This window comes from Caloenas nicobarica, chromosome 5 (genome assembly GCF_036013445.1).
Source record: "Caloenas nicobarica isolate bCalNic1 chromosome 5, bCalNic1.hap1, whole genome shotgun sequence".
Lineage (NCBI taxonomy): Eukaryota > Metazoa > Chordata > Aves > Columbiformes > Columbidae > Caloenas > Caloenas nicobarica.
The window spans coordinates 65,796,820-65,813,863 of record NC_088249.1 but is presented as its reverse complement, the minus strand read 5'-3'; the positions used below and the strand labels follow the sequence as shown (position 1 = coordinate 65,813,863).

Here is a 17,044-nt window from a genome sequence, read left to right as displayed (position 1 = left end):
CTAAATTCCAACCCGTGAGAGAAGATCGGAACTGTACATTTTTCATCTCCTAAACATGAAGCAAACTTAATGCAGAGCTTGAATACCAGAAGAATTCTTCTTACAAAGCCATTTCTGATCCTCAACAAGATCTGAATTCTTATTTTTTATGTAACACAGTCACCCATCTATGTGCTCAGAATCTTGCCTTTTGAGAAACACTTGAATATCTAGAGTAAAATCCTATAAACTGAACAGCTTTGCAGTTTTAGGATTTCATTCTGATACCCTGGTAGGTCTGACTTACTTTCTAATGTCCCTGATATCTTCATGGCTCACTGTATGCAAGGCTCCTTTTTGGACTCTGTCCAAACGCAAAGATCGTGGTGAAGAAGGCGGTGACGTCTCACATTTTATGGTGGTTTTATCATCTCGTACCTCTTCTCTAGAAGCTGGAGACTAATGAAGAAATGAATGAAAACTTGAGGGGTTCGTTGGAAACACGAAAATATGAATGCAGTATCAACACTATACAAAATACTGAAAGGAAAAATGAATTATTTCAGTGTTAAAGGGTTGATCTTGCCCTCACCATTCTGCAGGTGCCTATTTTTTGACTTTTCTGGATTTTCTGTTACCTTCAGTGACAAACTACTGAATTTCATTCTTGGTGAAATGAGCAAGTAGAGCTCATCTTTTATTCATTCATAGAGCTAACAACTAAAGTAATGTCTTCAGCACCATAAAACTAATATACCCAACTTCAGCTTAAGCAAGTGCAAAGACAGAAAAACAGAGTCCTGTGAAAAAAAAGCCATTTCAGTTCTGTTATGTGTTTAGACAATCATTAGTAAGACTACCAATTCTATGAAGTTTCTGTATACCTGTGGCTATGGTTTATCTCCAAATTTGAGTCACAGAAATTAAGACTTATTTGTGTGTGCACTAACAGATCTTTAAAATTAAATATTGTTCCAGAAAAATAGCAAAATAGTGTTTACAAACAGAAAGCAACACAACAGTCCCCCACACCAGCAAAACAAACAAACAAGCAAGCCACACTTCAGATGATAAACCATTTACATTTAATATCAAAGAGCATATAATCTTGATTATAGGGTTACCCTACAAACAGTTTCTTTTATGCTCCTGTCATCCATTAATGAGCTTGGGGCCAGGGACGGAGATGAAGGAGCACACCAGTAAAGAAACTAAAGATTTTTACCTTTCTACGGTGTTTCCTTAAATCACTAGGCTGATAGATGCATGCAAAGAAAAGAAATTTGGAAAAGTTGTATTTATTGTAAACTGTAGCACAGACTGAGACAAGTACTACAGACAAAACATACCAGGGAGAATGTAAATAACAATTACAGCAACGGCACAGAGAAAGATACAGAGTATGAAATACTCTTCAAATCACAGATTACTAAATGTATCCCTGAAGTGGGGAAAGAGAAGGAAAAAAATAAATAATCAAGGCTTATAGTTGGTTGTCCATAGCATAAAAAGCAGCTGCACTTTAATAACGGTGAGACACAGAGCGCCAGCAACAGCTGATTTCTACACACTAACAGTGTTCTGTGCTTTTTCCTAAGTTTAAAAGTGCTGGACTGTTTGAGGTAGAGTCTCCCACCAGTTTTATTTTGTTCTCCATCCACTCCAGAAGCCACGGTATCTCACTTTCCAGGTGTTCCCACCTCTGCAGCGCACAGAGCAAGGCAGTAACCCCAGTTATTCAGACCAATGCTGACAAAAGTTTAACTGAGATCATTTGTTCCCTAATTATCGATGTATTTGGCAACAAAAATCTTTCAGAAGACTGTTGCTTCTCTCCACAAAATGACAACTTTTAATCATTTTTTAATTTAGAATACATGCAAATATGCAGCATTAATATGTCGTGTTCAGACTGGCTGTAGAGCACTATGTTAATAAATTGTAAGTTCACAGAATCACAGGAGAGCATGGGTTGGAAGGGACCTTGAAAGATCATCTACTCGCTCCTTCAAGCACAGCAGACTCATTGATCTATTGAATCTGATAACCGATAAAAGTGTTTACTGTATGGAATGAAAACTGTCCACAAGAGCTGTTGAAGAGAGCTATAGATTTCTCAATATACCATGTTGATGCTTTTTAATTAATTTTAATCATGGGTGTTTTCAGCTGAAACTGACTGCCCAAGACCACTACTGCAGATGGCATTGAGCTAATGTTGCCACCATGTTCATAAATAAATGAAACTTTATGTTAAAACATCAAAAAAGCACCCCGTAAGAACTCATTCAAGTCTGATAATTCATAATAGCGGTTCCAAAAGTTCCTAGAAAGCTCTTGTTCTGTAATTCTAGAAGTATAGCTTCTTGTTTTCAGACTTTCACAAAAGCTTTCACAATCAGTTGCAAGAAGGTACTAAAATGCCAAATGCACCTGCAAACAATGGGTCAAGTGCCTTTGACTCACAATTCTTACGATCTAAAGTGAATGTAATTCTTTTACTTTATTCAGTTACATTAGATTTTAACATAAGACACACATTTTTCTCATCTAATTTTCATGAAAATAGCTACTTAAGTTTGTGTATGGTTTTCTGTAAAAGAAGTACTTAGCTTAACTATTTATTACCATGAAAACTTAGAATATAAAGCATTCAACATTTTAAAACTTGTTAGTTTCTATAGAAGTGTGTTTGACCCTGGATATATGGCTACAGGTGATACAATTTTTTTTTTATTTTAAATGCAAGAAAGATGACATTCTTTGTTATGAAAATAGACTTTTTGGTATATGTACACATTTTAAAAAGCTAGCAGAAGTAATCAGCTGAAATATAGGAGTGTTTAAAAACAAGTAAGAGACTCAAATGAGTTGAGTCAGTCATTGACAGCCCACCTGCTCTTGCAGTGATGGACAGAATTCCTTGTCTACTGTTTAGTATCGTACGGACACGATACAGCTACAGTGATGCAAGGCAATAATGTATAGTAAGTATGGTGTTGCATGTACAACTAGTAAGTACAATTTTCAAACACATATGCAAACCTGGAGACAAAGTAATGTACCTAGAGCTAAGTTAGAGAGGAGCTTTTCCTGGAGAGTGCTTGCAAATAAATACCTGTATCCAAGATGCCCCTTAGCGAAAGGCATTCCAAATACGAGAAACTGGTAGGTTTGCTTAACATTTACATAAAAACAAAAAGGTGGAGAACTTGTATGTTGTTTTTACAGATAGGCTCACATGCATAAAGCGGCTCCCACAAGGATTAATTTTTCTAAGCGGTTGTATTAAAGTCAAAAGAATGGATCCATCTTTCTCTGCTCACTGAAGTGCTAAGCCCGAGCTCCTATTTCATTTGCTATGAGGTCTAACAGATACTTTTTACCTGCCAGTCTTAATAGGCTAAACCAAAACACTAGTGCTCATTAAAACAGCTGTGATACCTCCACTACCCTCAAGATTCATTAAATATATGCATATCACTTTTTAGCTGAGTAATTAGTGGAACAGTGGACTGCTAAAACTCAGGTTCAAAGCAGAGGGAGAAACTGGTTGCTGTACCAGGCGTTGAAAAGAAAACATTATTTCTTCTAGGAAGAGGAGTCAGAAGAAAGACCATAACAACAGATCGAATATTTAGGCGTGAGATATTCACCAAATAATAGACTTGAGCTCTGAACGTTTTTCCTAATCATTATGACTGTATCTTACACTTTTTATAGAAGTTGAAAGGAAGCAGTAGGAAAACCTAGAGAAAGGAAAAATACAGCTGAGTAAGAAGAGGAGAAAGCGGGAGGGGGAAATTTAAAAAAAAAAAATCAAACTACCCATTTCCTAAAGAAAAGGAACACTCCTTCATAAAATTAAAGCTAATGGATACTCACCAGTGTCATGATACCTAGTCTGTCCACTTCCCGAGCTGGACTGTGCGGAATCCGCCTCGGGGTGGAGCGGCCACTGCCAGGAGGGGAAGAACCAGCCAGTGAACCACTTGCATAGGGAGGAGGAATGGAGCTCATGGACCGGAATCGGCCATGGGCATCCAAACTGCCACTACCCACTCTGCTTTCAATCTCCTCTGCACGCTGCTCTGTGTTCTCCTTTTCTTCTTGTATAAGTCTAAAAGAAAAAAAAATTCAAAGAAACATGATCTGAAAGGAGGTTGGAGCATGGAGGGGGTTGGTCTCTTCTCCCACGTAGCAAGTGATAGGACGAGAGGAAACAGCCTCAAATTGCACCAGGGATGTTTAGATTGGGTATTAGGAAAAAAATCTTCATGGAAAGGGTTGCGAAGCACTTGAACAGGCTGCCCAGGGAAATGATGGAGTCACCATCCCTGGAGGTGTTTAAAAGATGTACAGATGAGGTTCTTAGGGACATGGTTTAACGCCAGAGTCAAGTTATGGTTAGACTTGATGATCTTGAGGGTCTCTTCCAACCAAAGTGGTTCTATGATATCCAACCAAGTACAGTATAAACAGAATGGCTGACTTAGAAAGGAGTGAAACAGCTACACTAAAAAAATCTTCTAATCCAAACTCAAAAAAGTGGTAAACACTCCTGCTATTACCACCATGCAGAGGTTTCTGTCAAATGAATAATGCACAAACCCTTCCATTAACGGGACTGAAGACAAAGAGCCAGGAAAGAGAACTTGGCCATAAGCAAACTAATTACTTCTGTCAACCGCCCCGCCAGGAAACTCAATGGGCAGCCACCATTTTCTGAGTAACCCCACAAAAAGGATTTCTAGTGTCACAGAAACTTATTTTTATCAAAATCATAACAGCAAGCAGACCGTACCTTATCTCTTTGTTGATTGCATCCAACTGCTCCTGAAGCATCATGGCCAAAGTCTGAGCATCAGCCTGACCGCTGGGCGACAGGAGGTCAACGGAACTGAATATGGTCTCCCTGTCATCCTCAACATCTGACACGTCAACGTCGCTTTCAAACGCTTGGGCCACGTTGGCCAACACACTTGCTTGTTGGGCTCGCTCCCAGTCCTGCTCGTTCAGAGTTTGAACCTACAAGAATTAAGAAAAATTAAAAAAAAAAAATCCAAACTCGAATGGGAAAAAACATGACATTTCTACTGTTTTTCCAAGATGTTTAAAATAATTTTTAAATAGCCCACTTACATGCTGAATGCATCCATCAAGACGGCAATGTTTAGAGAAATGTAAAAAAAAAAGCTATAATGTAGAAAAGTTTGCATCTTACAGCTAAGTGAAATTTAAAAATGGGCAGTCCCATTGAATGAATTAAAACATCGCATATCTTGGCTATATAAAGCCTAAATTACAGTAGAATTTTGCTATCAAATCCAATGAGAATTTTGGAATCAGAAGTCATATGTCCTGAAAGGGACTTAAAATTGCTTGCAGAACAGTAACAGATTAGTGTATTCGGACTGTTTCAAATGATATTTTACAAGCTTATCATACTTAATACAAACTGGCCTTCACAATAATAATTTTACAATTATTTGCTAACAATTGAAAAGACTAGTAGCTGTGCATCAGGTAGTAAAATGGGATATATCTAGCAGTTTAGTGCTACGTACTCCTCGCAATAGATAAGCCTCATCTAATCTATTCTGTTGACAAAGTTTTTTTTTTTTTTTAAATTTCAGGGTTCTATTACCTTTGAAGGTTCATCTCTGAGAGCTGCCAAACGTCCTTTCTGGGGACGCCTTAACACTGATGAGGTGCCATAGGAGTCGGTGTGACTGTCAGCCACAGATGAAGGTGCCATCGGGTATCTGAAATCTGGTCGGCTAGAACAAAAAGAAACATTTTATCCTTACAAAGGTACAGGGAAGGTGCAAACAAACAAAAATATCCACCCACATGATTCCTATTGTCCCACCAGTGTCACTTTTTTCTAAGCAGTATAAAAACTGCTTTATATGCTTTATATTTCATAGCTGTACCTAAAGTATTTTCAGTTATAATAGACAAAAATACATTCAAAGTGACTTTAAAGAAATTAGAAAAAATGAATGACAACCAAGTGCTGGTACCTATGATGAAGTGATGTGGCTCTGAGTCTCACTTGGTCATTTTCAGCCCTTAATGCTTCAACATTTAATACCAACTGATCCTGTAAAAACAAATAGATAAAATACATAACAAAATGCTTTAAAAAAGTGTCAAATACTGATTTATAAACGAGGATTTAGTTTTTTGATCTTATTTCGATGAAACTCAGAAACAGAATCTAGAACATACCCTTCAATGATGTAAAATGTAAAAATTATTTTTGCTATTTTGCACCATTGCAAAAGGTTATCCAAGAATAATCCTATCACCTCTCTACACTGTGACTCTAGGTAATGACAACATGTATTTTAAAAACAGCTACTAAATAAGATTCACATATTACTAACTTTACTGTAATTAAGGATAAAATTTAATAAGAAACAAGATTTTTCAAGCTCTGTGCAAAGGTTTTAAGTGCATTCACTTTTAACTTGGACATTCTTACATGCTCTAGAAACTCGGAATTTAACAGCAGAGAAACCCAATGAATGAGAAAACAATGAAAGACTAATAAAAAGTGGCTGATGATGAACATCTGTGCCTTGTGTGGAAACTGCTGGCTACACATACAAAAATTCAAAGCACATTCTGCAAAATATTCTGAATGCATTCTTCATTTTGTTACAGAAGCACAACCAAGACAGTTTGGCCTTGCTACTTGCTAGAACGATTTTGGGAGATGCAATTCACCTGTGATTTAATAACCAGTAACACGTATTATTTCGGAACAAAATCACTCGCTGCTGCTTAAGGACGCAAAGAAATGAAAGGCCCCACCACTATTATTCAAAAAGGGAATTTCTTAGGTCCAGGACAAGCAAAACACCAGGCAGCTGCAATTGCAAAGGAACAGCCAAGCCTAATAAATTTTTCTGTCCCTGCCCACCAATTCTTCAAACTTTAAAACATTTTTATCACTCGAACAAGCATCTCATGATACCCAAATGCTTTAAGAAAAAACTCATGGGAAAACACCCAATATTGAAAGTATTTCTCTTTTCTTTTTACTGTCCAAGGTCACACATACAACAGTATAAAAGTTCTATTCAATCTTCGAACTTTGGTAAATTGCCAATATATTCAGCCACTTCGCATATCCAGAAGCATGTGAAGTCTTTGAGTAAAAAACTACATACCTATAAAATCATCATAAAACTGGGGCACACTATATCATAAAATGAGCAATAACAACCCCCTACTTTTAAACAGACCAGGTAATGTTAAGTTTTATGGGGGTGTTCAAATCTGGTCCTGCTAAGCAGCAGTGCAGCAATTATAGTGGTTCAAAAATGTGTATCATACCTTTTCATGCTGAAGTTCCTCTATTTGTTTTTTTGCATGTTCAATTTCTCGAATAAGTGAATTCTAAAACAAAACATATCACAAATTAAACCATAACCAAAATGAGTATCACAAACTTTCAGTCAACACTACACAGATGCACCTTACGTCACAGATACTTTATTGCTTACATCATTTCACTTTGATTATAGATGAAGGTTTAGCCATTCAGGTGTATAGCCTCTAAATAATGTATTTAGTAATAGTACAAGTTCCATAAAAATTTAATACCAATACCAGCCTTTTAAAGCTCCATTTGACAAAACTGGTAAAAAAAGGAATAATTAGGGGGCTAAAATAATTCAAAGTAATTCACTGAGTGGTTACTAAGGCATTACTGGCTGTTATCATTAGGTTTTAATTTTATTTTCACTTGCCTAACCTACAAAATTACTATATGGTAATGTCTTGGATGTACTGCACCAGAACTGCAACACTCCCTCACTTATGTGCCTTTATTAATATCAGAGCTGTCATTTTTATAGGTATACTATGACTTCTAAACAATTCCAGCACATATAAATACTTATGACTACTACAACATCTTTACTCAAAGCACTTTCCAAATTCAGGCTAAAAATCATCTGAGAATTAAGAAACATTTGAGCACTACAACAATGAAAGAATTTCAGCTATTGTACTTGACTGTAGGATGCAATGCCAAGGGAAAAAAAATATTCCCTCTTCTAATAGGAAACTTATAACTGGGTCACTTTCTTTTCCTTTTCCACCATTGCCAGGAAGTTCTGCTAAACACATTTCCTTGACACAAGTAATACTATGATTTGCATCAAACATGTAGTAAAATTTCACATGCGAACACGCAAATCATGCCAGGAAAAAAGCCCCAGTTATCAGAAAAAAAGGCTTACATTTTTATCTGTATGTTTCTTCCCAGTTTATCATAAAAGAATGAGCTGGAAGCCACAGCAAGAATACTTTTCTAGAAGCCATTATTTACAGAGAAGGAAAACTAGATTTTCCTCATTATTCATGAATGCAGTCAGGGTTTGGAGGGTAAAGAGCAGTCAGGGTTCACTCTAAGACCCCAGCCCTCAATATTCAAGCAGTTAAAAAAAAAAAAAGGCAGTTTTTCAGAAAATGAATTTACAAAGACCGTTAAAACAACCTTGTTGACATCATAACAAGGCCCGTAAGAAGAATTTCTGAAGTATTAGGAGCAGCTGGTGATCTTGCAAATAACGACGTTAAGTAAAAACCACAAGACCGAGTTTGCAGCCTAGGATGCCAGATGATAAGCACCTTTATCATTAACCCAAAGGACGAGGATCAGCAAGACCCACATCTGTTCTGCAGCACCTGATCCCTCTCAGCTCTGAGAATGCAAAAGCAGGGAAAAGAATGAACTAAATCTTTGTAATGATCTGAGGGAAGCACAGTTCTGGAATTCTGGAGGGACATGTCAGATACCTGACTGATGGTTTAGGGATAAGAACTGACTTGACACGAATGCAAGAGAAAGTCAAAATTTATCGAAGTCTGAATACATCATTATATGTTGCAACTGAGGCATTTTATTACCACAACTTTAAAACAAAAGCCACCCAGCTTTCATTGAAACATTTCCCCAGATGGTCACTCCACCCTCCAGCAAAAGAAAGGAAGTATTTTTCTACTCTGAGACAAAGCAATTCGAAGTCACCATCAAGCAATGTGCTACTTAAGAAGACACCACTATGCAGAATAAGGGAATCCTCAAAGACACGCAGGGAAGAAAAATCTGCAAGGACCTAGATCCAAAACCAGAAGGGAAAGAAACAGAGTAAAGTATGTCAGAAGTTAGAAGATGAATTGAATCCAGGGGAAAGCTCCAGGATGTGCTTTGGCAGCACAGGGAACAGCCCGTTTACATCATATAACCTGTCTCAAAATGATCTACCAGTGAAGAAAACACAAGATTGTTTCTACTTGCAAAAATCCCACCATGAGTCAGGGCAACTGGTGCAGACAACCAGCGGGAAATAAAAGAAACTGAAGAGGTCGAAGTTCTACTCTTAATTCTTTAGACTTCCTGTATGACAGTGGATGAATGTATTTATGCAGCCCACACCAAACCACTAAGAGGGATAAAGCTTCTTAAAAGATGCCTTCTCAACATTGTAGGGCCAACTTCAAAAAAACCCAAAACTTTAAGAACGTATTTTTGAAATTCACACTAGAAAACAGCCTTAACAGAAACTACTTATCAATAAGGCCTTAGTAATCATTTACTGAAGTTACAGACACATTGTAAAATACACAAATCACTTCAGAACGTTGAACATCGAATTAACGTATGCACCAGAATGTGACTTGTTACCTTATCTTCCAAGGCAGCCATCCTTTCCTTGAGGTGCAGCTGAAGCCTTTCATTAGATTCAGACAGAAGCTTATCAACAGTTTCTGACAAACGTTTATTATGCTCTTCATTCATCTTCTCTCTCTGTCTAGCCTAAGATACACAAAAGCTACTGAAATAAATTAAAATTTACAAGGCCTATAACAGTTTCCAGGTTGTAAAAACAGTAAGCTTCCTTTAATCCAAATGCATTTGCTTTAATAGAAATATTTTTCCACAGGAAAAAGGAATATTGCATGTATCCCCATGACTCTGTAAGGGAGTATAAGTGACACTTAAGACTTCAATAACTGTTCCAACATCAGAAGCTTGAAAATCTGAGCTTACACTTCAAGGAAAAAAAACAGATTTCAGAACCAATTCTGTTATTTATAACCTAGGAAGCAATTTTTCTATAGTAATTTAATTCAACAAGTTTTTGATCTGTCTCCTTCTCAGAAAGTATTACTAGGAATTAGGTATTTCCAAACATATTTCAAACTTTCATTGGAGACTTCCAGCTTTTTCTTGGGATTTAAGGTAAGTCATAGTACAGTGGCTCAAATCTCCCAACTATCAGTCAGCCTCAACTCTGGTTTTATTTTAGAGAAGAGAAATAAAACGAGCTTTGCTGAATGGAGGGCAGCCATGAAGGGGATTAAATTATTCCTTTCAGCTTTGTATTTTTGCCAAAAATATGTACTGTACCCTTTGCAGTTCTTGATTCTTTTCTTCTAGCTGTGCTTCCATCTGCCTCAGCCGTTCTTCTATATTGCCATGTCTCTCCTCAGCCTGTCAATTTGAACACAAAATTAGATTTTTTTTTAAAAAAAGGTTTCTAAAGCATAGAGACAATGAAGCACAATAATATATCTAACATGCTTTGCGCAACTGCCATTTATGGTAATACACGATGCGTAACAGATGCCTTTCTGTCAATAAAAGAACCCAATAAGAGTCAATATGGTAAGTAACAAAATGATGAAGCCTCTCACCCCTAAGTATCATGAATCAACTACTATTTGCAAGTGAGCTTGCAACAGCAGTTCATTCAAATCCCCAAGAATTTAAAAAAAAAAAAACAAACAAAAAAAACCCAAAATAAAAACTAAATGAATTTTCAGCTTTTCCTCGCTAAGCCTACACAATGTGACCCTTTGTTAGTAATCATGAGAAAGCAGAAAGCAGCAAGCAGAAACAAGAACTAACATACAAGTTCTACCTTCCTAAGCTTGGTGGTAAGTTCCAACACTTTAGCATCTTTAGCAGCAGAGCTCCCAGGAGACAAAAGGTCAGACTAAAGAGCCAGTTAGGGACAGGAAAGATAACAGGAAAAGAAATAAAACTAAGACTTTAAAAGAAAACACACACACACTTGAAAAGGCTCATTTGTAGTTACTACATGTAATTCTTCAGACTTCATTAATCCATTTGCAGCCTTCTAAAAATCTTAATATTAGTGAGTACCATCACTTCTCTCTCTCCCCGCACTCCTCAGTTGGTTAACAGTGGAAGAGATTTGGGCTCCCCCTTCAGAAATAGTTCTTGTTTTAGAAGACTTTATGCCTATTACTGAAAGAATTTTCATCAAAAGCAACAAAATAACAACTCAGAGAGAGATTTTCATAATGTAACGGAGTTAACAGAAAACCTGGTGAAGTTCCAAAGAGCAGAAATTTAAAAAAAAAATCTAAAAAAAAAATCAGAATGCATTCAGAGAGACGAACAGAAAACACAGGAAACAAGGAGAAACTTTCTGAATTAGTTGGGGGAAACACAGAAACACTTTAAGAACAGATTTCGTGTAGCAGGACATGAACAGAGAAGAGTCTTGAGGACACTGCCCGACAGACTTACCTTTGTTAGGGCTGCAACTCTCTGCGCCAGCTCAGCTTCCACCTCTGGCAACGTCTCTGCTTTTCTCAGCGTCTGCTGCAGCTTCTGCTCAGCGAGTTCCAGTCGTTCCTGCAACTGCCTGTTCTTATCTTCACTCTACACAGGATTACGAGCAGCAAACATTTAGTGTTAAAATAGCAGTTCATTTTCATCAAAGAGGAAAGGAAGGATACAGATTCCTGCCTTTACTAGACCCGCGGAGAACAAACTGGCCAAAGCGGGTTTTAAAACCAAAGCTGTGGCATCAGCCACTTCATTGCAGGAAAAAGCTTTTCTCTACACATTTTTTTTCTGCAGGTAATTTTGTGTATTCTGAAAGCAACTGTATCACCAAATAAACTCAGTTACAGTAAAGGAAGCAGCATAGAACAAGTTGTGAATGTTCAATGCCAAGGCTGGGCTAAGACCTTGAGTTATATCAAGGAAAAAAAATTCCTCCAAATTTTAAAACACACTACGCATATTACCACATTTTTATTTAAAGTGTGTAACGCTTATTTTGAAAATTATACTAGAAGGGACTTATCTTGTTGACTAAGAGTTGTCTGGCTTCCTCGGGTTAGAAAGTGATTGGCTAAACAACCATTTCTGGTTTTAAATTGGACTAATTCACGTCAAACATATGTTAAATTTCCTCCCGCAGTAAGGCAACGTTTATTTCTATTATAGGCTATAAAAAAATCACTACGCACTACAAAAATTTAGAAACTGTTTTAGCTTGGAATGAGTAATTCTCACACATGAAAATAAAGATGCCTGGATACACAGATAATAACTTAAAAATCCACAATTAATAGTGACAACAGCACTGCTGCACCATGATCAAGAGCACTAAAATGCTCGAAACCATTTTCTCTCTCGTAAACTGTCCCACCTTCATTTCCAGGGTAAAACTGTACAATACACTCCTCCAGTTACTGAAAAACAATCGCTAACAATAGCACATCTCAGTTGATATTTATCTTCCTAAAAGCAAAGTGCTTTAGTACAGTATGAAGATTGATTAATTCCATTAGTTTTATGCTGAGCAAAATGTACTTTATCTTATTTCAAATTACAACCTGTCGATGCATGGAGTCTTTAGTGGCGATTTCATTTTCAAGTTTATCATTGAGGTCATGCACAGATGTCGCTTCACGTTGTGCGGCGAGGTAGCGTTTCTCAAGAGTCGTGATCCTCTCTTCCATGTCTTCCTTTTGGGCCATAGTCTGTGCATGACAAGACAGAATTCAGAATATAACAGATGATAATTTACTGATCAAATTGGGGAGGAAAATCCACAAAAAAATATAATAATAAATCATTTATACTTTGTTAGATTTCTCAGTAAAACTGAAGCAGAAAGAATAGTCTCGCTTGGGTTTACAAGTTTGGGGTTAGTGACTGATCGGTAACAGGAATTGTCAATCACACCACTCAAAGTGGTTCCTCAACCATGTACCTCTTTAAAAGTAAAAAATGCAGACTTCATGAATAAGCTTGGCGTTTATGGTAAGATCAGACATCTTTTCTAGAACATGTTAAGGTTCGCAATGCTAAATCTACAATTCAATATATTCGCAAAATATATAGTTTTCATAGATTAATTCTGAAGACGAATGTTCTAAGCAACTGGCCCTTTAAACAAAAACCAGCACCATCATAGTCTAAACAATCTTCTTCTCACCTATCACACCAAAGACATTTCCAAAGCATAAAAGTCTAACTGAGCACCACTGCACTGACACTGAAATTTTACAAAGCAATCACATTTGCGACTACCCAAATTTTGACAGTTTACTCCTCACCTCTCGTACATCTCTTTGTAACTTTGTATTCATTTCTTCAGATTTTATTAAGTCTTTTCTAGCTGTGTCAAGATCTTCTTCCAGCTCTGTCACTCTGCTCGACAAAGCCGTAAGACGTTCTTTCATTTGCGTCTGTTCTTTGTTTTGCTTGTCTATGACATCTTGGAGCTCCAGCACTTTAGCGAGGTTTTCATCGTGGCATAAAGAACCATCAGAGGATCGCTATAAAACAGGGGGAAAAAAAGTGTATTTGCTTGTTACATAGAAATGTGAAAAAACCCCTGTTACCTACCTGTAAACACCCCCCCACCCCGATAAGTTTATTGTTGGATAAACTGCAAAAATTGAAATTGTAGTAACTGAGACTTTTTAATTAAATAACTCAACATCTTTCATTATAGTTTAAAATTAAAACAGTATAGTTAATCATTAAAAATATCAGATACCAGCTTAAAAAAGTAAACAGCTGTACCTTCCCATTCGTAGTTGGTGTATTTTCTTGTTCATGATTCATATCCAGCATCCCATCTGGAAGTGTTTTCTTCTGATTATTTTGCTCTTTCAGAATCATTAACTAAAAGAAAAGACAAGTTTATATACATGTGTTTCAAGTTAATTCCTTTCTCACTAATAATATGAGGAACAGCTGCAAAAGCAAAGGAGCAAAACAATTACTGATTCTACTGCAAGGTATGTATTAATAAAATATGAACAGGCACTCAAAAACTTATGCCGCTGCAACCCAAAAATTCTGATTTTAAAGCCACAGGAACTCTTTTTGTTGTTCTGTTGGGGTTTCATTTTTGTTGGGTTTGGGGGGATAGAGGGGATGGGCAGGTTGGTTGGTTGTTTTGTTCTTCTTGTTTGTTAGTTTGTTGGTTGGTTGGGGGGGGTTGTTTCGGTGTTTGTTGTTGTTTCATTGTGTGGGGCTTTTTTCCTTCCATTCCTGCTCTTTCAAAGTGACTAAATTCAAAATTATAGTTATCCCTTTTGGCAGAAAAAAAAAATCAAAAAAGAGAAGTGAAAGTGAACCTGAATTAATTACTGTGTATAAATATTGACTAAAACACCCACAGTGCACACATGAAGACTTATTTAAAAAAAGAAACCTACCTCTTTATGTGTAGTACCTAGTTCTTCTTCCAATAAGCTACATCTTTCAAGTGCTACTCGTAACCTCTCCCTTACCTGAAAGAGTAATTCAAAATAATTTGAAATCATTCACATTGAAAAGAAATCAATTTCACTTATTACCATGCTGCCATACCCTTTCAGACAGTAAACGAGACTATTTCCACTACACTTGGAGACCAGCTTAACCTTAAGTACTCATTACAACACATAGTACAATAAAAACCTTCTAGATAAACAATGTGTATCTTAAAATCCAGTTTTTCCTTTTCATCATAAGCAAATCATATCTCAACACGACCTGTACATTTAGGCAAGAATTAAATGTATCCAGAATTTGCCTTTCCTTCTGTAAGGCACACAGTGTGTATGTTTTTGCTTATTTACAACAAAGAAGAGACAGAACTTCAGTATGAACAACTGCATGGTCCACAGAAAATGAGGGCACAGGACCAGATGTTTGCTACTGTATTTCTTACCTTCTCATCAAGGGCTTTATGGTGTTCAAATAAAGATTTTAGTGCTTTGAGAACTTCTACTTCACTAGAAACTCCTGCTGGAGACTGAGCTTGTCTCTTCACAACAGTCATTCTGAGAGATCTCTCATGCCGGGAGACCAAGCACTCCAAATGTTCCAGCAATAGCTACAACAACAACAACGGAACAATGTTTATTCTGATTTGGCACAGCTGCAGAAAACTTTGCCTCCTAAAACACTGAGTTTTGAGTCCTACACTTCAAATCTGGCAGCCAACTACCATGGCATCAGGCATAGGACCTGTTTGTAGCATTTTACCCATGTTAGAAGTTACATCAGAGCTAACACATTTCCCACCTCTCATTTTCAGTCTAGCTTTTAAATGAGGTTTTTACTTAACCAGGCCTCCTCAGTTCCAAGCACCAGCCTGAGGAACTGCGTTGCTTGTCAGAAGGACACACATGGGAATGCTCTGAATGAAGCAGCAGCTGTTCTGGCAGCGTGAGCTGCTGGGACAGATCACTGCAGCTCACCCGCTCTGTTCTGCTGATTTTGGGTGTTGTACGATTACAAAACCTTAATAGCGAGAAAGCTGAATGACAGGAGCAGTGTGGCCTTACGAGCTCTTCCCAATTCTGCACAGCAGTATTTGGGACTGCACAGAAGCTTCTGGACTTTCTTAATCAACACACGTTCACACTTTCAAGAGGATTCACACGCCAATATCAGGGAAAAAAAAAAATACTTTTAGCTTTTCATTTAATGTTTTTCTCCATGTAGTTGGATGCTTTAACAATAGTAATCTTGGAGAAGACAAAGAACGAACCCTCGTATTATTTCTTTCTGCTTTCAGTTCAGCGATTTCTTCTTCCCGTTCAAGCAGCTGCTCCCTGCACACATTTAGCTCTTTCGTAAGCGCTGCAAATTCCTGAAATAAACCAGACAGAAATATAAACACATCAAATACGAGGATATAGTGAGAGTAGATTCATACGAACACTTGACATGATTTCTTGAAGTATTCATTTCAGATGTCTAAACTCAAAACAGTTGTATTAGTCATGCTAAGCAGGCTTAACTCCACACACTTAAACCGTTACACTGCAAATGTAAAGATAAAAGATCTTTGGCTTTTGAGAACTCGTTTGTCTCTATGCAATTATCTGAATTGGGACAACCCTGGTAAGCAAAGGGAGAAACCTCTTTGTAATGCACTATGTTACTGTTTTAAAAAGCTGTTGTTTATTGGGTTTTTTTTTTTTTTTTTTAAATGACTGCTAAGTGATACACAAAAAAAAGAAAAAACCAACAGAGCACTAAGCAAAAACAGAACGCAGCGAAACATGGCAAATTTCAAGTCGGTATTTGATTGTCAGAGCCAACGCATAACGCTGGCATCTATAGGAAAACACAGGTTATTCATAATAATAAAGCATCTTTGAAGCTTCACCACTGGAGGACTCCAACCTTCATGGGTATTTATCTACTTAAGCAACCTACAGGGATTTCATTTGTACCTACTTTCAAATCTCACAGAACGGAACTGAAACAGTCCTGCTGGAAATCTGGGAGGATTAGAATCAGCATTTTCTAGAGGCAGAACCCTCGGGCTCAAAGCCCTCAAAAGGTTTTCCCTTCAAATAAAGCTCTCACCAAACAAAACTGAACCAAAGTGAAATAGTATAGTGACTGAAAAGTCATCAGGGAACAGGCATTAAGCTAATTCCATCAGAACATTTTTCAATATTGAGATTAGTCAGATTTAAATAATATATTTCTACATTTTTGGGTTCCTATCAGGACGCAATTGTACTGATTGTCTGAAGAGCCGCTATGTCCTTAATTATTTCCACTCTATCAACATCCTCACTAAAAATATTCAACATAAAAGCCATTTAAACTTGCTGTCAACTCAGTGAGCACACTCTGGATAGAAGATGCAACTACACACCACATTTATAAGCAAATACTGAGCCTAACTCAGGATGGGAAAATAAATATACATCAGTCACTCCAACGGCTAGTGAACACTTCAGAAGCACTTGTGTA

The 17,044-nt window shown here is 37.2% G+C and overlaps 1 protein-coding gene across 4 annotated transcripts in view; it reads right to left on the bottom strand.

Moving 5' to 3' along the window:
* The window catches only part of PPFIA1 (PTPRF interacting protein alpha 1), a 51,804-nt gene that overhangs the window by 16,638 nt on the left and 18,122 nt on the right, over positions 1 to 17,044 (bottom strand). For all 4 annotated transcript variants that reach the window (XM_065635083.1, XM_065635085.1, XM_065635084.1 and 1 more), the window contains exons 3-17: positions 15,822 to 15,923; positions 14,997 to 15,161; positions 14,500 to 14,574; positions 13,859 to 13,960; positions 13,387 to 13,608; positions 12,661 to 12,807; positions 11,561 to 11,695; positions 10,412 to 10,495; positions 9,686 to 9,817; positions 7,327 to 7,389; positions 6,006 to 6,085; positions 5,627 to 5,759; positions 4,784 to 5,007; positions 3,865 to 4,099; positions 287 to 438 (exon numbers count right to left, since the gene is read on the bottom strand). In XM_065635083.1, the coding sequence (XP_065491155.1) occupies positions 287 to 438; positions 3,865 to 4,099; positions 4,784 to 5,007; positions 5,627 to 5,759; positions 6,006 to 6,085; positions 7,327 to 7,389; positions 9,686 to 9,817; positions 10,412 to 10,495; positions 11,561 to 11,695; positions 12,661 to 12,807; positions 13,387 to 13,608; positions 13,859 to 13,960; positions 14,500 to 14,574; positions 14,997 to 15,161; positions 15,822 to 15,923 (2,051 nt within the window). The remainder of the gene's footprint in view (positions 1 to 286; positions 439 to 3,864; positions 4,100 to 4,783; positions 5,008 to 5,626; positions 5,760 to 6,005; positions 6,086 to 7,326; positions 7,390 to 9,685; positions 9,818 to 10,411; positions 10,496 to 11,560; positions 11,696 to 12,660; positions 12,808 to 13,386; positions 13,609 to 13,858; positions 13,961 to 14,499; positions 14,575 to 14,996; positions 15,162 to 15,821; positions 15,924 to 17,044) is intronic.